General features: G+C 36.7%; 2 protein-coding genes across 4 annotated transcripts; one reads left to right on the top strand and one right to left on the bottom strand.

Annotated features, from left to right (window-relative positions):
- Window positions 1-395: 395 nt before the first annotated feature.
- LOC135671143 (NAC transcription factor NAM-B2-like) lies at window positions 396-1,634 on the bottom strand. The gene has a single exon (XM_065179095.1). It carries the CDS (start codon window positions 1,632-1,634, stop codon window positions 396-398), a length of 1,239 nt encoding a protein of 412 aa, XP_065035167.1.
- Window positions 1,635-6,273: 4,639 nt separating this feature from the next.
- On the top strand, window positions 6,274-25,305 carry LOC135671196 (DNA repair protein UVH3-like). 3 transcript variants are annotated; one of them, XM_065179158.1, is made up of 16 exons: window positions 6,274-6,412; window positions 6,504-6,754; window positions 6,826-7,028; window positions 7,139-7,256; window positions 8,981-9,058; window positions 9,165-9,218; window positions 11,557-11,741; window positions 12,009-13,752; window positions 14,140-14,334; window positions 14,819-14,904; window positions 18,816-19,098; window positions 19,207-19,343; window positions 22,765-22,849; window positions 23,300-23,854; window positions 24,332-24,802; window positions 24,929-25,305. In XM_065179158.1, exons 1-16 carry the CDS (start codon window positions 6,325-6,327, stop codon window positions 24,992-24,994), a joined length of 4,599 nt encoding a protein of 1,532 aa, XP_065035230.1. In that variant the 5' UTR covers window positions 6,274-6,324; the 3' UTR covers window positions 24,995-25,305. The 3 variants fall into 3 exon arrangements, with proteins under 3 accessions (XP_065035230.1, XP_065035229.1, XP_065035231.1); XM_065179157.1 differs by having other exon boundaries at window positions 24,332-25,305; XM_065179159.1 differs by lacking the exon at window positions 14,140-14,334 and having other exon boundaries at window positions 24,332-25,305.
- The last annotated feature ends 708 nt before the right edge of the window (window positions 25,306-26,013 follow it).

Raw genomic sequence — 26,013 nt, 5'->3', positions numbered from 1 at the left:
TGACTTGCAGCTTTGTTGGGATTGTAGACTTTGTTATTTGTTGTTGTTGTTGTTGTGGACTTCACTCAGAAACAAAAAGTTAGAACATGTTTCCAAACGATGATTGGTCAAATTCGCTGCGTTGCCTCTGATAACAATCGTCCAAAGTATGACGTTGAGAGAAGTCGTTGATATCATATGATCTCACTCTTTCTCTTTGAACATGATGTAACATTGAGACCATTTCTTATAGATCCCATCATATTAAGGAAACAACAAAACATGGGATGAAAATTGAACTTTGTCATTGTCAATATTTACAAGAACAAATATTTTCTTTCCCTTCCATTGTTATGATATACATGAACAAACATCATTTTCCGTATAAGCTTTCATTCAAGCAAGCTACAGTCGAATCAATAGGGGTTGTCGAGCGAGCATTGTCCCAGCGAGGCCACTGGGATCGTGGTCGAGGCAGTGAAGGTGTCATCGGACATCAAGAAAGCACGGACCTGTTCCAGGCTCGTGAAGAAGTCATCGTCGGTGCTGGTGCTGTACATCTGCTCACACGCAACGAAGTCTATCGACGACGATGACGAGGAAACCTTTGCGACCGTGGTCGAATCAATCCGAGATGAGGAGGAAACCTCTGCGACCGTGGTCGAATCAATCCGAGTGTCATCGGGCATCACCAGAAGATCGACCAGGCCTGACGGCGAGGCCTTCGGGATGGTAGTCGAGGCTATGTCGGTTTCGTCCGACATCAGGAAGGCTTCAACCTCTCTGGTGAAGAAAGCATCGTCGGTGCAGTTCTGATCGACCGACGACGAATACGAAGCCAAGAATGCTTCGAGTTCTTCCGCAGTTATCACGAGCTCTCCACCAACGTCCGTTGATGATGGAGAGGCGGCTGGGACTCCGGCTTTGTTCGGTGCAACAGAGTCGACCGAGGAATGATGACTCTCCGGGGCAGCCAATAAGGGAAATTGGACAACCGCGGTTGGAGGTGGTGAAGCGTCGATCAGCAATGCTCTGCTGGAATGTGCAACCAACCCCCAGCATGGCTTCTTTGATAGAGTCGATGCTTTCGCGGAGAGAGTAGAAGATTCCTCTCTATTTCTCTTCCGCCCAACGAAGCTGTCGCCGGTGACCGCGGCCTCTGCGAAGGTGGACTCGACCGTTTTGATGGTGGTGCCTCCGGAGATGGCCTGATGCGAGCTTCTCTTAACGTGACAGAGAACTCGTCTCTCGAATCCGGATGAACACATCTGATATTCGTACATTGTCCACCCGGAGTTCTTCCGACGGCCATCGTTGAAGGATAGGCAGCTTTTTCGCCCCACCACCATCTCGCGCCCGCCGACGATGGACTTAACGGTTTCTTGATTGTTGTACAGAGTCCAAGAACCGCTGCCGGCCTTTCTATCCACGCGCGAGCCGCCGTTGTTCTTAGGCTTCCGCTCCGCAAAGAAATAGCCTTCATGGCGATCGCTGCCGAGAAGATTCCACGGCTCGGTGCCGTAGACGTCGGCGAAGACGACAGTGCGGCCAGGGAGGGGTTTGCCGGCGACCCAGTTTGCAAGGTAGTCAACCACGAGTTCCTCCGCCGTGGGAAGGAACCTGTACCCGCTCGGTACGAGGTCGACGGGCTCCATGGACGACTAAAACGAACGAGGAGAAGAGAAGGGAGCAGAGACGAGGCGAGAGGAAATGAACGAGGAGAAGGGAGCAGAGGAGGGGCGAGAGGCGAGAGGCGAGAGGCGAGAGGCGAGAGGCGAGAGACGAGGGGAGAGAAGTCAGTGAGAGTCGGAGAGGAGAGAGAGATATATATAGTGGGACCGTGGTCGGACAGAGTGATTCTTGAATCGAAGCCCCCAAATTAATTAGATTAATAAGATTTTAGAGTCGTATTATATATTTAATTGGAAATTAACTTTCGCACGTGCTCATCTTACTTGTGTCTCCAAGATCCACCGAGCCCATCGCCCCATTCGATCTGTCTCGACTCGGGAACGAAGGTGAGCATTTGGTTCGAAACGCCTCATCTTTCAACGAAGTGCATAGATTTTAGGGCTGATTTCAAGTTTTCTTCGATCGATTTCAGGTTGGTTCAATGATCGCGAAGACGGAGGAGGTATGTGCGCTGCTTCTTCTATGGTTGCCTCGTGGTTTGAGGGTGGGAGGTGACGGAACCAATCATAGGTACGAGGAGGGTGATCATGTGCCCCTCCCTGTATGCCAACAAGGTCCGTCCCATGGTGATTTCCTCCCATTCCATTCCATTCTTTTCTTGCCACATTGTCTCTTTGGGCTTTATTCTTATTTAGGTTCGTATTTGGTGTAGAAACATGTGAGTAGCAAAAATGATAAGTAGAAGTAATCAGATCCTATGAACTAGCAGACTTGATTGAAGCAAAATGATCTTTGAGAATGGTTACTTGACATCCATGAATACAGTGAAACAAAATTTTATACAAGTTTCTATACAATAAAGATAAGATGCTGAAACACAGTGACAAGCTTGAAATTTTGATTGCAGCCTTTTAGCATACACCTCAAGATCGAGTAGTGTTATCAGCAGACAACATACGATGGATGGACCACAGCAACACTCACCAATAAGATAGCAGAAGCATAGGTCAACAATCTAGTGAGAGGATAAAGTAGCACAAAACAATATAGTGATCTGCATTTCACAAATGAAATAAATGTAGCTGATCCATTTTGTGATCTCATCTTTTTCATGCGGATGATCTGTTGATTAATCTTATCTTTATTCAATTTAATTTACCTTGTTTAAGAACCTATTCTCGGAAATGATTGTCCTTTCCAAGACCAGTGGGTGTATTTTCCCACTCCTCCCTAATAACAAAAGAAAAAAAAGAGAGAGAGAAATTTTTTGACTTTTAATTTCTTGAGAGGATTGAGTTTTTCTTCCAAAGTATACCCCTTAAGTGAATCAGTATTTTTTTTTCCTATTAAACAAGTATGAGAATTTAATTGCCTCCACGCTATATTAAATTTTTTTTATTGAGAATAATAATTTTCACTAAAAGGTTTAACAAATTCTTGCTGAAGAGTTTTTGCAATAAAAACTTTTGTTGGTCAGATCAATTTAGTGATGGCAAGATTAGTGATGGAAAAAATATATTTTTTTATAGCTATAGCTTGACCAATAACTAGTAAATAATATTTATTTTTTTCTCTAAATCTCTGAAGTCATCTGGTAATATTTTGCAAGCATAGGAACACCATATAGCATAACATAAGGAGTCCACTATTCTGAGCATTTAAAAAATAACATCAATTGGTGTTTAGATAATATTCATAGTAATGTAAACTTACAAAGAATGCTAAGAAGCTCTAGAAATAAGTTATTTTACTTAACCACAACAACATTAAAATAATTTCTTACAACTTTCAAAACTTTATGGTGAAAAAAAATGAAGGTGATTTGAAGTTTGTTTTACAACTTCATTTCAAGTAAACTCTACAAATACGTTTTATAAATCCAAGTTCCTCTTCCACGTAAAAGCTTAACACAAGAAAAGAATATTAGTGGTATTCAATCATGGATCGTAGTATCGTGTTGATCGATGGTATTGACCCATGAATAGACCAGTATAATCGGTGTCGATATACCATATGTTTGAATATTAGTACATTCTAATTTTCTTTTAAAAAAAACCAAAGATGATTGAAATTCATAAAAAAATAATTATTTTTAAGTATTTAACCCTAATTAATGATAAACTCCCTTTAAATATGTCAAAACAACCTTCTCCACAAAGCTTTCTATAAAATCTAAGACTAGTAAAAAATTATGATCTCCTAGGATGACCTTAATTGGCTCAGTGCCCAATTCAATACCCACATCTTCTTTTAGATTCGGATCTTTGACTTTTTTCATAAACACATGATGTGAACGACTAGAAATTATCATCAACCATCCAGCATTCCGTAAGCGGATCAATCAGTGAACTCATTCTCCAATGAGTACTTGTACTGTATCCCAAGTGTCCCTACACGAGCAGCTATGAGACCAGCTGCATCCATCATATGAACGGGTATACAACACATTAGTCTGTCCGGTTATCACGATGTCCCTCTCGAGTAACCTATGACCGGGATTATTTAGGATGTGTTTAAAGGTGAATCGATCTCATTATCGTGATCTCATCACGATCCGATTCCCATTGCACAAATCCAAGGACATCACAATATATGTATGCATTTATGCAATAGTTATAAAGTGATATATGCCAAAATATAATAAGCAAAAAGATTCTGTATCAAGTCACACGTGCCATCACTCATGTGATTGGCTTGCTGGGCACCTATGACTAGCACTATCTACTCAGATGCAGTTTCTTATGATAATTCCGCTAAGTGGTTGATTGCGATGAATGAAGAAATAGAATCTTTTTATCGGAATATAACTTGGGATCTTGTGAAGCCGCATTTGGGTAAGAAAATTGTTGGATGCAAATGGTATACCATTGCTGAGGGGAAGGTCCTTGTTCAGAAAATTCATACGAAGGACAATCCAACTAATATGCTTACGAAGCCTCTTCCGGTTTATAAGTTCAAGTAGTGCTTGGACTTGGTTGGTGTTTATTGTTGGTGATTGTCCATTGGGGCTTTTATGAAGAAGGTGGAGTAAGTTTTGTTGGGACATGCCAAGGTGGAGATTTGTTAGTTTGGCAAGTCCCATAGTCCCATATCAGGAAAATCAAGTTTGGTATCTCCTGTTTAAACTATAAATAAGGGCCTAGGCTTTGAAGTCAAATGCACCACAAGTGGCACCACAAGAAAAACCTAAGTGTTTACTTTGGGTTTAAGTCCAAACTCAGTTAAATAGTTTGGGCTTATAGTTGAGGTTTTTTCTTGTTTAGTATTTTCGGGTGTTTTATGGCCTAGGAACATCTTCCTAAAACATTTGTAATAGTCTCTTTTATAATAGTGATTTGCTCCTTTTTCGTCCGTGAATGTAGGTCAAGGTTAATTGATCGAACCACGTAAATCTGGTGTTCTTGTCGCTTTATTCTTTCCGCTTTATTGTCTTTGTCGGGTTGCCAAAATTATCCTTTGGTAAATTTCTAGGGCTACTTCTAACACTTCTCGCGAAAGCTTTCAATAAAATCTAAGACTAGTACAAAATTATATAAAATCTAAGACTAGTACAAAATTATGATATCGTAAGTAGATAGGATGACTTTAATTGGCTCATTGCTCAATTCAATACCCACATCTTCTTTTAGATATGGATCTTTGACTTTTTTTCTTAAATACATAATGTGAATGACTAGAAATTTTTTTTTATAATTTTGATCCAATAAAAATAAAATAAAACTAATCAGTTGGGAGATTATTTCTCTTCCCAAACCTATTAGAAGCCTGGGCTTACATGATCTTATTAATATTAAATTTTAGATCATCACTAAAAAAACTATTCCTCTCATGAATAATACTAAGTGTTTTTGGATTAGTATTTTTTATTCAAATTATGATCGTCTTCAAACCTGGATTAAATCTCCTAATCGAAAATTTTTTTATCTCAAAAAAATATTTCTTATCTGTCCCATCGAATCGAATGATAGGGAGATTTAGGAAACTCATGAACACCAACATTTCCCCTCTTCTTTATGGCTAAGTTGAATATTACCTACTTTGTAAGCCACTACAAAATTTGCTAAACATTTTCTTTTTGAAATCTCATTCAACAAAAAATCAATGAAACTTGTAAATTTATATCTTTTTGGCATTTTGGCTTATCATTAGATGAAGGGAAGGAGCTTGACATATTTAGAACCTCATTACTTATGCTCTTTCGACCATAACCACTATTTTTAATGTCTTCAACATATTTAGAACCTCATTACCTATGATGTAGACTTATATCCCCTATCATATATTTTTTAATATTAGAATATATATTTTTAAAAATTTATGAGATTTAGTAAATATTTTTTATTTGATCATATCATCAAAATAATTTATTAAATTAATTATAAATTATTTTATATAATTAGTCATCTAATTTTTAGATTTAAAAAAATTATATTGACATCCGTATAATTACGAAAGTTAAATACTTTATTTTTTTCATAAAAAATAAAAATAATAATTTCGTTAATTAAAAAATTAAAATCAATAGACCTTACATTATAATGACATTTTGTGATTTTGAAAATAATCTGATATTCCTACTTAAATAAATAAATAAATATACCACGTGGCATTTTGTGAAAGAAACACTTCCATGGGAAGATTATAAATAAACATCAGCAACGACCGACATCAGAGGAGCCGAAGGAGAGGAAGAAACGTGGATCGAACCTCCTCATGGGAGTGCAAGGGCTATGGGAGCTTCTCGCCCCCGTCGGCCGCCGCGTCTCCGTCGAAACCCTTGCCGGCAAAAAGCTCGCCATCGGTACCCGAGTTCTCCACGATTTCCCCTCCCTGCCTACCTACCGCCTTCCTCATTGGAATTCCCCTTTTGCTTGTCTGTCTCCTCTTCTCAGACGCGAGCATATGGATGGTCCAATTCATGAAGGCGATGCGGGACGACAAGGGGGAGATGGTGCGCAACGCCCACCTCCTCGGCTTCTTCCGCCGCATCTGCAAGCTCCTCTTCCTTCGCACCAAACCCGTCTTCGTCTTCGACGGCGCCACCCCCGCCCTCAAGCGCCGCACGGTCGCCGCCCGCCGCCGCCACCGCGATAGCGCCCGTGCCAAGATCCGCAAGACCGCCGAGAAGCTCCTCCTCAACCACGTTTGTCTCTCTCCCTTTCTTTCTCCCTCTCCTCTTTTCAGTTGTCTGATTGTATGCATCGACTTATATAGCTCAAGGCGAAGAGGCTTGAGGAATTGGCAGCCGAGATCAAGAAGCAGAAAGAAGGATCGAAGGAGAAGCAGATTTCGGACGAGGACACAAAGGGGAAAAAGGTGTTGGATTCGAATGACGAAATTGGGGCTGAAGGAAGCAGCGTTCTACTTCGTGGTGATATGGAATCTGGGGTTTCTTCCCAGAAAAACCTAGATGAGCTGTGAGCAACGTCATGTCCATAGTTTTCTCTCTTTTCCTTTCTTCGTCACGACCCAAAACAATCCTTTCGCTATGTTATTAATGTCTGATACATTGTTCTCTCTCATCAAGATTGGCCGCATCCCTTGCTGCGGAGGAAGAGATGGAGATCAATAAGAATGTGCTTACATCTGAGGGTGGTCTGGATGAAGCTGAGGACGACAATGATGAGAATGAAGAACTTATTTTTGTGAGTTCTTTTAGAAGTCTGGTCATATTTTTTCTCTATATTTTTTGTAGATGAAGCAAACGTAGCTAGTTTCTTTTTGTATTAAATTCTAGAATTTGCCCAGATAGAAACTGATTTAAAATGAACGAATGACCATTACATCCCACATGAACGCATTCATTATTACATGAACATGAATGTGTAAATAATCACTGACTCATGCAATGCTCGAATGTTGATCTAACTTATGAGTATTATCATCTATCTTCTTACTTTCTTACATGTTTATTAGTTAAATGACACTAATATGAGACATGTGTTGCAACACTTATTTATTTTGGCTGGTAGTGCTATATTGCTACTAAGATGACTAATGATTCTGTGAATCAAGATTATTTAGTAGGTTCAAAATGCTTTCGAAAAGGCTAACGTGGTTTCTGTTTGAATAAAACTATCCTTGAGATTCAGCTTTATCACCGAATGGGATTTTATTTATATATGCAATTTGGTAATTTTATATATATATATATATATCAAAATCCATTAGTTATTTAACATATTTAAGTTATTAATAAATATAATACATCTCCAGGTCAACAAAAATGATCAGTACACCTGCTTAAAGTTTCTGTGTTATGCTATTTAGTAAACTGGAGTGCTTTTGTCTCCTTTGGAAAAATCATTTCTTGTTTCATGAGACACTTTTGAAGATAACTAATTATTTTAAGTCATGAATGTTAAATATTTTAAGGGAATATTTTGTTAATAATAGTTATATTGATATTAAAAGCATAATGAGGAGGATGCATGAAATTTTGTAAAGATTACTAAAATGAGAAGTTCTGGTACCTGCAACATGTTTATTTAACCGGAGGGGGAGGTTTAAATGGATACTGATTATTACTTATGCAGCTCTTTTTTAACTTCTGCATACTGCTGATGTTAGAAGGCAAAATTTTTGAACATATATACAAGCTGCCATGATTATTGTGATACTGTTGCTTATGGAATGTATACAACAGGAACACTAATGTGGTAACTGGTAAGTTGGGGATATTAGTAGTTGAGATCAATTTGAGGGGGAATTACAGATGTTCTACTTGTGGTTTGTTAAGATTTTACCTTGCCCGCCCATGTTTTTGAAATTGACAAATGACCTGCTTGTACATCACTCAGTTAGACACTTGGCCTTCCCATTCTTCATCTCTTTTTTAAAATTAATATTGTGATTAAAAGTCCTTACTAGTTAATTTTATCTTATGTCACGGTACTAATGATAATGTAAAAAATAGTTGTATGAATAGATGAATTATATTCATCGATAGTTTGCCATCTTGGTGTTGATAGTGATAATATGAGATGACCTAATTAAGGCACAAATGGATCTTATTATCCAAATAAGCAAGTTTCGTCATACCATGATATACTGTTCAATATGGGTGGTATGTACTAGTCCAATAGGGAATTGGTATGGGCAATACATATCCCATGTGTTAATACATTGGTATGGTATGGTACGTATTAGTAAGGCGAACCATGCAAATAAGCACCACATATGTGTCACAAATGTTATGGTTTTATTATCATATTTATACTTTACCTTCTTGAAGTTATCGGGCTGCTTATTTGATGATTTTGTCATTTAGGAGAACTTTGCTATATGAGTTACTTTACTAATAAAATTAGTTCATAAGCTGTTATATTCTTTGGAGCCCATAATGCTTGAGATTAATTGGTAATTGCAGCCAATGGATAACATCCATATAGATCCAGCAGTTCTAGCCTCCTTGCCTCCATCAATGCAATTGGATCTTCTAGTTCAGGTATATGATGTTTGATATAATTATTCGATCTTTTGAGTGAACGAATTTTGTTTAGACCAGTTTTTAGTATTTCCTCCAATTTGAGGATATCCTTTTGCTTATGTAGATGAGGGAGAGCATCATGGCTGAGAACAGGCAGAAATATCAGAAAATTAAAAAGGTACAGAACTCTTAAAAGATTATTTTTTAAAATGAATCTTTTGTTGCCTAATATTCATGTTTTATCTTACCACTTAGCTTGTGAATGCTATTTTTTGTATAATTGTTATATTATTAACTATATATTTAACTCTCTTTGATGCAATGAATTTCTTTTAATACGGTTGTTTAGAAAATAATTTGCAATATGTGATTTCTGCTTGGCTGAATATTTTGTATGGATTTTTGAAAAAAAAAATTATTAGAAAATTTCATCATTCTCTTGAAACTGGGTTTAAACTCACTAACTCTTTTGAAGTAAGTTGTATCTTAATGTTTCCATAGATTGTTCTTTTTATGTCTAATAAGGTCTTGTTGTTCCGTCCAAGATTGTTAAGACTTAAGATGAATGGACTCGTGTTCATTTAAACTAAGGGTTTGAACTTTTTACTTGCCTACTTGGATATGTTTTCAATAACCTTAGATCAAGTTCTGGAACTTCATAGCACAAGTGCCTTTATCTTGTCCATGTATAAGAGTTTCAAACCAAAGATAATAGAGATACTCAAGGAGTAACAAAATAATAAGAGCGAGACAATCAATGACATGCAAACTTAAAACACTTCATTTTTAGGCACATTATCCTATTCTGGATCCAAATTTATGCAGTCCTTATTCATTTATTTTCTGAAATTAGTATTATAGTTAATAAGTGCAGTGCTAGAGCAAGCATAATATCTCAAAGTTACTCATCACTATTTCAATTCGGTTTTGTTCTATTTATAGCAATTAAAATTCTTGATAAGTTCTCTTTTTTGGTCGCATAGAATTTTGGTATTCCTCAACATGTATATAATTATCATGTAGAACATAGCATAGATCTTGTTTTGATACAATAAACGTCTGAAACAAAAAGTAAAATTATGTACTTTTCAAAATTTAGCTGCTCAAAATGCAATATGCCCTTTGATCTCTTTAAGGGTCTTTTCTGAACTTGAGTATCTCATGAGTACTGTTTAAATTACATGTGCCAAGTTTTTATGCACTTGAGTGTGATTCTTTTTTGTCTAATAGTAACTACAATGCTCATGAAATTTCCAACCCTGTTAGTTAGCTTTACAAGAACAATTGGAAAAAGTTACATAAGAATATATTATGAAGGAAAATTGAAGAAAGGAGCATTTTCTGTCCCTTCTTTTCCCTAGAAACCTTTCTGAAACTAGTGTCTATTAGTTATCAGACATATCCTGAAAGAGCAATTAGTGGTGGCAGAAGATGGCTGAAGCTCAAATGTTAACCATATTTCCAGTCATAGGCTGAAACCAATGTAGCTTCTTTGAAGCTTAAAAGTTAAGTTCTGAGAATTTTTCAATTTAACATGTCTCTTTGTCAACCCTTTTTTTGTAAACATACTAAAATATTATGATGTATTATTGTACTCATCCTATTCTTTCGTTTCGGTTCTTGATATATTAAATTCTGTTTGTTTCTAATATGCCTGAGGAGGTGCTTGCAAAAATATGGTTTTGGTTTATGCTTTTCTTTTTTATAATTTAATTTTGATTCCACTATCAAGGTGCAACAGCTGCCTTTTCATTGTTTAGCAGTTTTTGTAGAAGATCAAAAGGTTAGTCATTACACTCAGAGAAGATTTTGTTTCACACATGTTCTTGTCATATTTTGATACTTATCGTCCCTTACTGATAAACTATATTTCACACCCTATATATTCCAATGAAGTTTATTGTGCCCCTTTCAATAAATTGTATGTTAGCCATCAGGAACTATTTGATCCATTATATGTTTGAATATATTTGTTAGGATCCTAGTGATAAAAACACTTGTATTTTTCATAATCTTAATAGCAACGCATAATCCCTATTCAATTTCTTCTTTTTCCTCTTCGTTTCCACCTCTTTACAACACATTTTCTCTGTTTTGTGCCGTATATAATTTTCTATTTTAACAACTCTGATTAATGCGGGGAGGTGTGCTTTTTAATTATCATAATGAATGATGTTTATTGAATTTAAGTCGAGGGTATTTCATGAGGCTTGGGTTAATGTAACTCAGCAATTTTAACAACAGGGATTACATTTGATTAGATAAGGAAAAACATAGGTAGGATGAATTATCATTAAGAGAGTGTATGAATTATAATATTGAGAAAACATAGGATGCAAAATGATTCTCTTGTTATCTATGTTGACTGCAGTCTCTGCACAAATATTTGACAGTGTCATGTCTGTTTAATCTTCATAAATTAATATTTTTGGTGCATAATTTTTTGCTTTTTCTTTTTGGGTAACCAGATGATTAAGTTTTTGCTATGTGTGCTTAGCAACTTTTTTTATTTTCAGGCCCCTACTAAATTCTCTGAACTACAAATACAATCATATCTTAAAACTATCGCTTTTAGGCGGGAGATAGATGAAGTGCAGAAATGTGCTGCTGGTAGAGGTATAGCTGGTGTGCAAACGTCAAGGATTGCTTCTGAAGCCAATAGAGAGTTCATATTTTCATCATCATTTACTGGTGATAAACAGTAAGACCTGGTTTTGTGTTGTCTCTCTCAATTCTTTTCATGTTGCAAAATTATGACAAATATGATTTATAGATTTATTAGATGCAGGTTTTTGACAAAGCATGCAAAGTTGTTTATATTTCCCTTAATGGTGCATCATTTTAATTTTAGGAGTATTTATTTACGTCTTGATCATGATGCTTAGTGTGCTAACTAGCATTTCATAGGTGGTAAAACAGTTCATTCTCTATTTGAGGTCACTTTTCTACTATTGGTGCTCTTTGTTAGGGTTCTTGCATCAAGAGGAGTTGCGAACAGTGGAAATGGGGATCATTATTCAGTGGCAAAGGAAAGCACTTCAGATTCAGCAAAATGCAGCTTGCTTAGTAATCAACCTAAATTGGTTAAAGAGGTTTCTGTTAGTAAGCATGTAAAGGATTTTGGACCTGATGTTGAGACATATTGTGATGAGAATGGTCGTGTTCGAGTTAGCAGAGTTAAAGGATTAGGAATTTGCATGACTCGTGATTTACAGAGGAATTTGGATCTGATGGAAAAGTATGAGCAGGAGAAAAGAAGGGGAGATAACTCCTTAGATCAGGAGGCTTCCCACACCAAAAAAGTTGTTGATGTCTCCGAAGGTCTTTCTGGAAATAATCATTCCCCAATCGTTACAAATAATGAAGGAAAAGGTGAAACATTTAGTGAGAAAAGTAGTTCACTCCCACTTGACAGGAGAGGTTACATGGATGAATTTACTATTCATGGTAGTGAAAATGCAATCGAGATTTCCTTCTCGGAGGATGACAGCGGGATGAAAGCTACGGATGTTGATAATATATTCATGCAATTGGTTTCTGGAGGCCAAACAGCCAATTTACCATTGGAATGTGTTCATTCAGATAAGAGCACAAATGATTCTGAATCTGATTGCAGTTGGGAGGAAGGTCTAGTTAAGGAAATTTCTGAAATTCCAAATGGTTTTGCTGATATAACTGCAAGTCCAAAAAGTGACTTGAAGAAAAACCAATCGTCTTTAGCTGAGAGCAGCTATGAAGTAGCTGATGTGGATTGGGAGGAAGGGGTGTGTCAGAATCCTGATACAAGTTCTCAATTTCTAGATAAACCTGTAAAAGATGTTTCAAGAGGAACGCTTGAGGAAGAAGCTGATATACAAGAAGCAATAAGGAGAAGCCTCGAAGATTTTAAGGAACAAAACTCTTCAACCAATTCTTCAGCAGTTACAGAATTAGTGAGATCAGTGAAAGATCAAATCTCTGATGGGGTTGTTTTGCACAAACTGGTGACAAATGCTTGTGTTCATTTAGATAATGATGCTGAGGAAAGTCCATCATGTAATGATGGACAGCTGGATAATCGCTGCAAAGAGGATGATTTGCAGATCCCTGATTCTTCAAAGAATAATCTTGATTCAAATAATTTATCTGGTTTAGATTTCGATGGAGAATCATCTTTGATAAGTAGTAGAGAAGATGAACAGATTGTAATGACCTCACAAAGAGGCAACATTCCACCTGGCAAACCTTCTGATGATCACCCAAGTTGGTTGGAACAATCTCTTGATGCTAGTTATGAAGTCCAAATTAAATCTTGTTCAAGAATGTCCACGGAGGAATTGTGTGAGATCAGGCCTGATACTAGCACTAATATTACAGATGATGGATCTAAAGTTGTTGGTTCCTCGAATCATGACAGTCGCCATATATCCAGATCAAGTGTATCTCCTGAAAGAGGATATAATAATTCGTTGTCAGGAAATAGCTCCTTGATGGAAGAAATTATAGACACTGGTATGAAATCACAGCAGAATATTGCTGAGAAAGATAATGTTGTATCTGATCATATTGGATACAGTACACAGATCTTAAACAATCAAATGGAAGTATCAGAAGCTAGTTTGGACAAAGAAATCTCTCTCCTTAGACAAGAACGTGTGAACCTTGGAAATGAGCAGAGGATGCTTGAGCGAGATGCTGAATCTGTGAACAATGAGATGTTTGCTGAGTGTCAGGTGCTCTTCAGGCCTTTCTGGTATTTTAGGAGAAAAAGTTTAAGAATCTAACCTATATAATTTCTGTATTCTCTGCGAGTTTATGTAATTTAATGCTTAAAATATCATCCTTAGAATATTATACTTGTTTACCCGCATAACTGATAACATTTACTAAAATTAGAGATTAAAGGACCCTTCAATTATCGTGTTCTTCACGTTTTTATTAGGAGCTTCTTCCCTCACCTTGGTAGTTTCATAGCCATAAAGCTACAGTTTTGGTAAACATCAATACTATACACTTGGCAAAAGGTGTATTTTAATTGTTATCTGCTCAATCCTGAACTATGATGCAAGCAATGTTAACGCACACATGCAACTCCTCATTACTGTTCTGAAAAATTTCAGGAACTGCTTCAAATGTTTGGTTTGCCTTATATTATTGCACCTACAGAAGCAGAAGCTCAGTGTGCTTATATGGAAATGACAAACCTTGTTGATGGTGTTGTAACTGATGATTCCGATGTCTTCTTGTTTGGAGCTCGAAGTGTCTACAAGAACATATTCGATGACCGGAAATATGTTGAGACATACTTCGTGAAGGTGTCTGTTCCTTTAACTTATCAATGCATAGCTTGTAGTTTCCATATTTGAAGTAAATTTATACCTCTAAAGTCTAATTATCTCAAAAGCTTTGGTTCCACTTCGTCTATACAACATATTCAGCAGAATTTTTAGGGCTAATCTGCTGGGCACAGACTGAAGCAGAAAGTTCCATGTGGTACTGTATTGTACCCAGCCTGTGCCAACATGCTCCAGCAACACATCGTCATAGAAGTACCTTTGCATTTTAGTCCTCTATTGGCAAGGAACATACACTTGAATTCCTAGCTAATTAATTATTCATGGTGTTTGCGTTTGTCATTAGCAAGTTATGCTGCTTTTGGTAGATTGTAGAGCCAGTTCTATTTGATGTTTGGTGCATAAAACACATTCTTGTATAGTTGTAGTTATGCTCAAATAGAAGAATGCTTGATTACATCCCATAGGTTTGTGATTTTGCAAATCTTTCTTTCTCTTATCTCAGGATATTGAGTGCGAGCTTGGCTTAGATCGAGACAAACTAATCCGTATGGCATTGCTTCTTGGAAGTGATTATACTGAAGGAGTTAGGTAAGCTGCAATGATTCCTTCAGTAGGCTTGCACATGCATTTGATATATTAATATAATAACATATTAAATATTTAGTGCATATTGCAATGAATGTTCTCTATGTCTATGATACTTAAGCATTAATTAAGGCTATATAAATTTTACCATAAAGGAAAGGTCAACAAATTCTAATGACAGCTGAAGAAATTTTGTTAATTCTACTCCAGCTATGATGAAGGGTTTTCCTAAGTTCGTACTTTGTGAATGAATGAGTGGGTTTTCCTAAGTTCGTACTATGATGTAATTTTTTTGAATATTTACTTTGTGGAAGATGGCTATTCTCGTTAATAAAGTAAATGAACTAAAACTTACCTATATCAAATAAGTTAAACTCTTAAATATAGTATGTGGATATTTACATTTCTTAAGCAGTTTAGGTTGGCTACCCACTATGAACCTTTATAACTCCAAAATGTCCCTATATATTCTCATTATTATATGTAACCTAAAAATATTTCAATGCTTAATAGTTGTTTTAACAATTGAACCTAATTTTCTTTTTTATGTGATTATTATATTTGAAAGCTCTATGACCAATATGTGGACGTTTCTTTACTTTTGCTTTGTATTTCTAGGTAAAGGGAGTGAATTGATCAAGTTTGTAAATTAAAACAGGCTTCAAAGAATTGTTATTGATTTTTGAGGCTGAATGTATGAATCAAGTGATTAAGTCTCTTCATGCAATTGTTTTTAAGCATTTCTCATTTCTTCCTAAAAATTGATCACTTGAGCATCAATTATTTATCATTTAATTATGCATGGATGAAATGCTTTGGAATTTTCACTTTTAGTCCATTTTTTAGACTCGTAAGTCATAATTTGACATTTATATATCTTTCGATCTTACAATATCAAACAGGCTCCTAATAACCTATTGTGTTTGCTTGACTAAAGGTTAATTATATATGGTGAGTTTGAATTCTTGTACAATGGTTTTGGGGATGATCCGGTATAAGAGGTTCAAAACCACCAATTACTTTGTAAAAACTTAAATGCTTTCTGCAAATCCACATATTTCTGGATTACATGGACACAAAAGTATGTGCCTTCTATTAATCTTATTCCAAAAAAGTGATGGTACCTTTGAACCGGGTTTGATACATCATATAAAACAACTTGAAGGAATCAACAGAGTAAAATGAGATTGTCAAACTGTGCTTATGGAGAATAAGTAAATGTTATGATTAACTTTCTGCAACCTAACCAGTACAACAAATTTGATGAACCATCAAGTGCATGAGTTCATTAAGCATAGGCATGCAAAACATGCCTTTGCGTCATGCTTGACACATAGGCTTGATTTGTATGAGGGGGAGGACAGGGTAAAGAGATATTCACAAGCTCCAGTACTTTCTCTTGAAGAATGCAATTTGTATGGAAGTAGGACACCCATCCAGTCATGTTTTTTAATTTACATAGTGTGATTAGGTTCAATAGGTTCTGATTTTATACCAAAACTTTGATTGGTTTTTTAATCAGATACAGATGGGTAGGGTGCTATATGTACTTACTATTCAAAATTGAAGTTACAGAAAAATGGTCATCGTTGAATGGTTCTGGCAATGGTTCATGTTGTATTGTGCTGGCTGGCACAATTAGCTTAATGCTTGAACAGGAAAGCAAAAAAGGAAAAAAGAAAAGAAGAATAAACATCCATCAGGGGTTTGCTTTTGATGCAGGTTAAACCTTAAGCCATTGAGAGGAAGTGTGAGAGGTAGGCATCACTTGCAATCTCTTGACTTGGAAGTTACCTTGTGGCAAGGTGCAAAACACAAAAAAAAAGCCATTAGGCAAAATGTGACTACAGAGTACAAGCACAAAGCCTGCATGCGTAGGTAATTTTGAATTGGGATAACTTAAAATGTGGTATCTATAGTTGGTTTGGTTTGCTTTTGTTCGGGATAAACTTGCATTATATAGTGGAAGGGCAACTTCCTCAAAATATTTTCTCAGTATGTTAGTTGGGAAAGAAAATTGATGGCAACATGATCTTATTGCTGGTTTTTAGTTCTTTTCTTAGAAGAATCTTGAAGGGACACAATACCTGAAGAAAATAAAGGAACATCTGGAAGGACCTTTGATCTACAGAATCAGTTTCAGAGAAATTAACAAAATGATTAATGAACAAGTAAAAGAACACGTCAGCTGCTTATTTTTTTCTTATATTGTCTGAATTGTACAACGAGTTTGAAGTTATATTATGGAATGGTTGTGGAATTATGGGATCAGAGGTTGTAAATGATTTTGTCGTCAGTTAAAAGAACTTTCTATTGGCAATATACTCATCTGCTTTCTTGCATCCATCCTCTTTTTAATCAATTTTCCTATGCTATTCTGAAGTCCTAGACTATTAGGTTGGACCTTTATAACTGTACCATTAAAGCAGGAAGGTTACATCAAATACAATTGTTTCAAAGTAGCTAGTTCCCTTGATTCTTCTTTACTTTATTTTACGATGATAACCTAACAACATGGAGTCACTTAAGAAATTTTATATGTTCCTTTGGTGCACAAGCAATTATGATTCTTAGGGCAACGTTGGATGAACTAATTGTTCATGTGAAAGACACATGGACAACTGGTAGTTCTCATTAAGCACATGTAATGCATGTTGATTATAGGTGAATCATAATGATGAGACTTGGTGTTGCTTGTCGAATTTAGTTGGCTTTGATTATAAGTAAGGTTCGTTGTACCACAGTGTACAACTCGATATAGGCGGTATGTACCAGTCCGATAGGGGACTGGTTTAGGTGGTACATCAGTACGTCCTCATGTACCAATTGTTGGTATGTTCGGTATGGTTCGTTATAACTTGGTATGTATGGTACTGATAGTTGGTCGGTACACCGGTATGGATCGGTAAGGCAAACCATGATTATAAGATCAGAGTTTTTAGGTGTTTTATCAAGTGTATCCCAAAACTGATTAGTATCCTTTTATATCAGAAATTTCTGTAAGACAAACATAAGATGTATTGTATATGCGACCATGGGTTGGATCTATTTTTTCTCCCTTAAAACAAAGGGCAAACTTTATAAGATGTCATGATCTGGAACTTTGTTCTTCTATACTACGTTCTATTTATTAATTTTGTCTTTCAAATTAAAGAGTATCTGGGATATACCTAGGTTCTAATCTCGAAAATTGCTTCATGGCATATAATACATCGCCAAGAGCAGATTATAAAGTATCCAAACTTGGGAGGTGCAAAAATGTAAAAATAGGACTGATGAACACTGAAAAGGAAACTGTGCTAATTTATTTTCACCTGTTTAGTTTTTGAACTGTTGTCAACACTTAGTAGGACCTAGTGGACATAAATAAATTCTTAAAGCTAATCTTACATATGCGCTTCAGGTTTACCCTTAAATAATCTCTTGTTGCATCAAAGATAGGGAAAAGCAAATTAGTTTCTAGAACTAAATCTTACTTAACATATCTGCTTTATTGAGGTGGTGTGCACTTTCCTTTTCTAATAGTTGAGATGAGAATCCACTTAGAAGATTGTTCGCTATATTATCTATCTGACACAATTCAATTGATTTGTGAATCTGTCCCTTAAGTTCTAATCCATCTTGTGAATGCCCAGATGAATTGTGAATAGAATGATGTGTGTGGTTTGATAAGTATGAATTGTTGGTTATGCATACTTTTAGCTGTAATTGGTAAATATTAATTGTATTCTGCTTTCTGTTGGAATCAATGGAATCAAATTTCTTATGGATCTTTGCCAGTTCTACGTCTCTGGAGATTATTGGATTATCTTTAGATAGTTTTTGAGGATTAATACGTTGCTTTATCAAGTTAACTGGAAATGTAGAATTGCTGTGTATTTGTAGATCTAAATCATTTAATCTTTCTAGTGCAGTGGGATTGGAATTGTTAATGCAATTGAAGTTATACATGCATTTCCCGAGGAAGATGGCCTCCAGAAATTTAGACAATGGGTTGAGTCCCCAGATCCAGCTATATTAGGAAAACTTGTTACTGGTAGCCATTCGAACAGATCATTGAAAGAAAACAATAATGGTGCTGATGCAATAAAAAGAAGTTCTCAGGGAGATGCATCTGAAGAGTCTGTTTCAAGGGGTCATGATGATGAAAAACCTACTGGCAATGAGGCAATTAAAGACATCTTCATTGATAAGCATGTGAGCTTCAATCCTCCTATGGTTGCCCTGATATTTTTATCAGTTATATTTTATCTCTGAAGTAAATGTTCAGTTTTAGGTTCTTAATTATCTTACATTGAAATACAGAGAAATGTGAGCAAGAATTGGCATATCTCTCCATCTTTTCCTAGTGAAATGGTCATTAGTGCATACACTTCACCACAAGTTGATGAATCAACAGAGCCTTTCATGTGGGGAAAGCCAGATTTGCCTTTACTTCGCAAGTGAGTTACTGCAAAATTTGATTATAATGACCAAATTATTGTAACAATTTATTCATAATTACCAACATTGATCCTAAATTTAGCTTGTTTTAAGAAGTAGGAAGATAAACACTGGTAGATATCTGTAACCGGGTATAGCCCAAAATTTAGTTTGTTTTTTCTGACATCTTGTGGAGTTAGCTAGACATTGAAATTCAGCTTTGCCATAAAGATAAAAAAAAAATCTAATTGACATGTTAGAGTTTCTCATTGATTCACTTGGCACTGGGGTATAAGCTGTACTTTCTACTTTCTTAAGTATTGTGCTTGACATTGGCACCTAAAGATAAAGATTCAGAAAGGTAAATTCCTTGCACTGTAAAATTGATTCCACACATATTGTGACAAGGAATTTAATTTTGGATGTACCAATTGGTTTGAATTGGTGTTTACCAGCCTGATCAAGGAGTGGTACAGGACCATATAGATTGGTACCAATTGGTATTTATTGTTTGATTTTTTTTTTCTGGTAATACAGGATGGCACAGGTCAGTTTCTTGCCTAGTTTGTTGATACCATACTGGTCTTACTAGTTACTGTAGCCAATAACCTAGTTTACAGATACCATACTGGTCCTACTAGTTACTGAAGCCAATAAGGTACCATGACTTCAATTCATGTAATGTGAAGTTGTAGGTTTGGAACATGTTATTTTTATGTAGTAGGAGCGTTAAAGGTTAAACCATTTGTTTTAAGAATCTTTTCAATATAGTTGTGTCTACAATGTAACCTTGTGTATTTTTATATTGAATTCTGATAAGATGGTGCCTTAGTTCGTAAGATTGCTAGCAATTGCTCTAGAAGCCTGTCTGAATTGCAGTAGAAGTGCAGCAAATAGTATTCAGGAGTAAATCTGGGGCACTTTGACATAGAGTGGTACTAAAGATAGAGTGGGAAATTGATAAGAGTTTCAATTGATATGTAACTTTAATAACTTTCTCATTGTCATATTCTTAATTGGCTCATTGTTTGAGGCAATATTAGGAAATTACAATAGCTTCCTAAGGAGGAGAATGTATTCAATAGTTCATTTACATATATTTGTTTGGTTTAGGTATTATTCCTAGGTTAGTGAGCTTGTGACATCAACTATAGATAGCAACCAATAATGTTATCATGTACCTTGTCAGAGTTTGGCCATGTGCAATTCTTGCGCTGGCATTTTACTGCAGCATGCTATATGGTTTACATGAAAATGCATGGTATAAACCAAAGACTGGTTTTGAGTACCAGACCTGTTTTAGTGATCTGGTCAGACTGGTTGATATTGGTGTACAGACACATCGTATATCGGTTCATAATGGTGTTTTAAAGATGAAGAAGGAGAAGAGGAAGGAAGACAAAGAGAAGGTGGAGGAAGAAAAATGAGAAGGAAGAGAAATGAAGAAGAGAAGACGGAGGAAGGGTAGGAAGGAGTAAGAGGAGGGAAGAAGGGGAGGTTGTGGAAGAAGAGGAAGGAAGAAGGGTAGAATGTGGAGGAAGAGGAGGAAGAAGAAGGTAGGAGAGGAAGCGGTGGAGGAGGAGAAGAGGAGGGAGTTCACCGGGGAGATAAATGACGACGAATGACAGCGGCACGGTGGCAGTTGTCACAAGAGTAGGGCAGCAACGAGAAGAGGGATTCCGTTCATGTGCCGTAATCGCTGTTTGAAGGGTTTTTTTATGAGTTGGATCGGACAGCCTGAAATGGGGGTGGACTGCATACAGGTCCATGCATAGACCGGTACATACCATTTCAGGTGGTACAATGGTCCTTGGTACGAACAAATTGTTGTTGCATCGTCTATGTTAACTACGTTCTTCAAGGACTGGCATGGATTGGCTGGAATTATCTAAATGAAACATGAGTGCTTGTGCTTAATCCCATATGCACAGTTCGGCTGCAACAACTGGCATGGCAATCCATCTTAATAGGAAACCAGTGTTAGTTTTAGATAGGTGATTGTCAGAAATAAAAGAAGATGATATAATTATCTTATATAGTATTGCTAATTTCAAATGATGTTGGCAGTGCTAGAGAAAAAAAAGGATTTAAGTTTTAGGTGAAACACAACATTTTGCCTGAAACATGTTCCGCTGAGGAAACAAAAAGCTGAACCCCTATTTTGAGTTTCTGCGCCAATGAAAGAACTGGTTCAAACTGGTAAATTCATACTTTAAAAGGAGGCAACATTTTTCTTTATGGTTCTAGGGTTGCACACTTGAATGCACTTTGGCTGTGTTGCAAGGGTAGAATCAGCTGCTGCTCTGAATTTATCAGGGGCCGGGGTCATGCAGGGGATAAAGAATGGTTGCTACCTGTATTTACCACACATAATCTTCAAAAGGATGTCAAAGAGGAAGTTTTATCATGGAAAGTGGGATGTGGGCTTAGAAGATTATTATTTTGTTTCTTTGCTTCCAAATGCTTGAGGAGGTGACTGGCAATAGTCTCCATTCTTTTGGTGAGTTACAAATGGTGATGAAAGGAAGTGAGTTTTCTGGTGGAAGGTGGTGGATGAGGCAAGAATTTTCTTTGTTGGAATAAGTTTCAGATTGATGTATCACATGAGGATGAGATGCTCCTGGTATACATGGCGTGGTAGAAGAGATGGCGGTATGAGGCAACTTCCTAGAGGCTAATATCTCTTCAGCCTGAATCTTGTTTGAATAAGGCCAACTACATGAAACTTTTGAACTTGGCAGGTGGTCTGGCTTTTTAAAGTACGCACAGACATTGGAAAGGAGAGAGTATCTACAAAAACACTACCCTTCAGTTTTATCATGATAATCTAGGGATTTAGTTTAAAGCAGAAGCGTGGGCTGCCTCCTTTTACAGAAGCAGATGATATACGAGTGTAGACAGACTGAGTTTCTAAAACTGATTCATTGAGTTGATTTCACTCTCTCTAAACTATCCAACCCTAATCACTGGGGAGAGTAGCGATCGGGGAATCAGTTGTCAGAGAGGCATAGCTGCACCAAATTGTTTAGATCGTTACTGTACAAAGGAAGCTGTTTTGGTGTTTGGGACTAAAGAACAAGAATTTGTATTGGGGAAAAGGCAGAAGAAAGGAGAAAAGGGAAATGAAAACAGATATCCAAGCTGAAAAATCCCATAGCTAAAGGTGGAGGATGAATTTCAATCAAGTCCATGTTGACTTTGCTTTCCAAATATATGCTGTCTTTCTTCTTCTAAAACTTCCAAGTTTTCTATATCATTGATGTTGATATGTTAGAAACGTTGAGAATAGCTAATATCAACAGTTATATGTGATTTTAACAACATTGTAAGATAAGTATTATGGCTACTAGATTATATCCTACTTACACTAAAGCATTTGTTCCTTTTGCCTCAAAAATTATTTTTTATATTTATCCCACTCACCTTTGTAAATGTCTGTAGGTTGTGTTGGGAAAAGTTTGGATGGACTACCCAGAAAGCTGATGAATTACTTGTACCTGTTTTAAAGGAGTACAACAAACATGAGGTTTATATTCAGTACTTACCTTCATCTTGTGGAACAGTTATAGTTGAATCACCTTTAAATTATTGTTTTGTTCTAGTTTTGGTGTATGATTTAATTCAACTTATAATTTTTCAGCTCGCCTGCCTTAGCTTCTTATCTGAAAGCTTTCTTCTTTCTTTGCCTTTTTGTTTTCAGTTACTTTTCACAATTGTCATTTCTCATAAGCAATGTTGTCGTTGCAAATATTATTTGTTTTTTTTTCTACTTGATTATGATAAATTTGCTTAGTTTCATCACATCATCCTCAAATATTTGACAGATAATTTGTATTTACCTTTCTCATTTAGTTGTTTCTGATTTAAGGCATGCCCCCTAATGATTGTTGCCATATGTTCCATTTTATCTACTTAAGAAGTTGGGCTGAACTCAGAAGTTCTTAATCCAACTTTCATTCTCTTGTTCTTGATACAGACGCAGCTGCGTTTGGAGGCCTTTTATACATTCAATGAGAGGTTTGCAAAAGTACGTAGTCAACGAATTAAGAAGGCTTTGAAAGGAATTACAGGCACTTTGTCATCTGATTTGACCGATGAACTTGTCAAAGAAGGGCCCAGTTCTAGGAAAAAGCGATGCACAGGACTCTCTACAGGAGAGGAATATAAACCTGAGAACTCTACTGGTGGCAACTCTAAAAGGGGTAAGAAAGTTATGAGACAATCGAGAGGGCAGAAGACTGAGAAAGAATTTATTTATTCAGAGGATCTGGCTGGAGACTCACTTGTACTGGAAAAAGATGATATAGATGATACTAGTGTTCTGAGTCTGAATAGGACAGTTAAAGGGAGAAGGGGAAGGGGAAGGGGAAGGGGAAGAGGAGCAAGAGGAAGGGGAAAGGGAAAGGGCAGAGGTAGAAGCAGTCCAATAAAGGCAGACTCTGATTCTACTGATGATGGCGATGATTATAATGCCAATGTTCAATTGGAAAATCACTCCAAGGTGCCTGAAGTTCTGCCAAAGTTGCGCAGAGTAAGTTTGCTCGTGTCATATCCATGATATTGCAATGCTGATGCACTCATCTCTTTAGATTATTGGTTGTGTTTCCTATTTTTTGTTGTTAAATTCCAGAGTTTTTCTGTTTTAAATACTTCCTGAAATAAGACTGCCATCACTCAGCTAGTTGGATGGTAGTTTTATCGTTGTTTTTAAACTTGCTTCAATACTCTTAAGCAGGGTTTAACTTGCAGTATGGTTATACCATAACCTCACTACATGAATAAAATAATTTAAAATTGCTTAACATGTCGGTGTTGGTGGTACACCATTATATGGGTGTATGATCAAACTGGTACGATATGGTCATTACACCTCAATATTTTTAACCTGGCTCTTTAGTTTATATATATGCATATACATTTATATTAACATAACTTTTGTCATTAGCATCTTTTGACTTTTCTTTTTGCAACATATCTAATTTGTTTCCATGAACTTACAATTATCCAGTCGATGAGGCCGTTGAAGCAAGTACAATATGCAGAAGAAGATTTTGAAGTTGATGAAAGTAATGGAACACTGAACCCAAGCGGTAGCAAGTTGCTAGGAGTTGCGACAGAGCAGGAACCAATTGAGAATGACAGTAGGAGTAGAGTTGGAGATTTATCTGATGTTGACAAAGGAGCACATACATTTTCCAAGGATAGCTCTTCCGGAGATTACCTTTTCTCAGGAGGTGGATTCTGTCTGGATGATAATGATCTACAAGGTGATGCGATCCAGCTGGCTGCCAGTCCAATTCAGGGTTCAGCAGAGATGGATTGTGAAGATACAGATGGCTGCAAACAACGTGCTCTGGAGGATGACACATCTCGAGGCTATCTTTTCAGTGGAGGTGGGTTCTGCATGGACGAAAGTGATGAACAAGTTGACGCAACTCGACCAACTTCAAGTCAAATTGAGAATTCAAGGCCCTCGAGGGTAACCTCTGACATCTCTGAAGATCCTCAAAATTTTTCAGGCCATTCTGTGCCTGACGATATGAAGAAAACATCAGAACCTCTTCAAGATAGTTCATTGCTGGTTGAAAATATTACTTCTTTTCAGGATGGTCAAAGCAACCTTGGCTTGAGTGCTATGTCTTCACTAAGACGGAAGCGGAGGAAAACGTAACATTCTGCCCAAGAGGGTCATCCATAAGAAGTTGCAGGGGTCAGTTGGCGGGTGGGTTTTTGTGTGTTCAGTTAGTGATCAAGTGTTCTCTTTTCAACCCGAGAAAGGTGCAGAGGCGGTGGTAGCTTAAGCCCTCGCTTTCCTGTAATATTTATTTTTGGTCATGTCACTGATATTCCTCTAGCTATTTTGTTTGAATTGTACATAAACTATACTCATCAGGGAAATATGGAACAGAAGTGTCAAATGTATACAATGTAGCAATACGTAGAATATCAAAAATAGGCATGGATCTTCTTTTTCCTTTTTAATATTTCCATGGGGAGAAGGGTATTAATATCTGTGTGAACCGGCTGTAAGAGGAGCAAATCTGACATCTTTGAGATCGGTTCTAGCTGAAAGCATTCTCTCACGGTTGAAGCGAGTAGGAATGTCACCAGACAATGAACTGCCCCACAGTTAGTTGCATTGGTCTATCATATTTCAATAGGTAATTCTTCGTCTTTACAATTCGTTCTTTGTAGGTTGTTTTCAGCTACATGCTTTGCCTAACATTCTTGAGAAACTTGTGTAACAGGAAGATTCCGCCAGGTTGTCCGCAATGGGTTAATATTATCAATCTTCTAAATGTCCCCGTCTTCTGATCATCATCAAGTTTTCCTCTCTACTGTTGTCAACCAAAGGTTGAGCATGCATGTAAGTATGCAATACGCATAAATATGTCCTTGTATTATGCAGAAAATCCAATTGTCTTATTGCCAATAAGATTGATATCTGATCACATTTTTCCTTGATATATATATTTTTTGTCTGATTGCACAAGTGTTCCTTGTCATTGTTTGTTACCATGTTATTATGCTCTATGGAATTATTTCCATGCTAATGCAATCAAGCACATCCATGCTTCTCATTTCTATGCAATTTAGGCTGCTATTGTGACCCTTCTTTTAGGCAGGCAATATTATGAGAAGGCTACTCCTCCCCATTAGAACTATACAATGAGCACAATTTGCAGGACG

The sequence above is a fragment of the Musa acuminata genome, unplaced genomic scaffold (genome assembly GCF_036884655.1).
Source record: "Musa acuminata AAA Group cultivar baxijiao unplaced genomic scaffold, Cavendish_Baxijiao_AAA HiC_scaffold_1138, whole genome shotgun sequence".
Classification (NCBI taxonomy): Eukaryota; Viridiplantae; Streptophyta; class Magnoliopsida; order Zingiberales; family Musaceae; genus Musa; species Musa acuminata.
The sequence above is the reverse complement of the archived record's forward strand: the minus strand, read 5'-3'. Positions and strand labels throughout refer to the sequence as shown.

Bases quoted from the DNA above. Each gene is read 5' to 3' on its own strand.
- LOC135671143 (XM_065179095.1), bottom strand. From the start codon at position 1,634: ATGGAGCCCGTCGACCTCGTACCGAGCGGGTACAGGTTCCTTCCCACG.
- LOC135671196 (XM_065179157.1), top strand. From the start codon at position 6,325: ATGGGAGTGCAAGGGCTATGGGAGCTTCTCGCCCCCGTCGGCCGCCGC. The intron at 7,029-7,138 runs GTGAGCAACGTC...TCTCTCATCAAG, and splicing joins CAGAAAAACCTAGATGAGCT to ATTGGCCGCATCCCTTGCTG. The intron at 23,855-24,331 runs GTAAGTTTGCTC...ACAATTATCCAG, and splicing joins TTCTGCCAAAGTTGCGCAGA to TCGATGAGGCCGTTGAAGCA.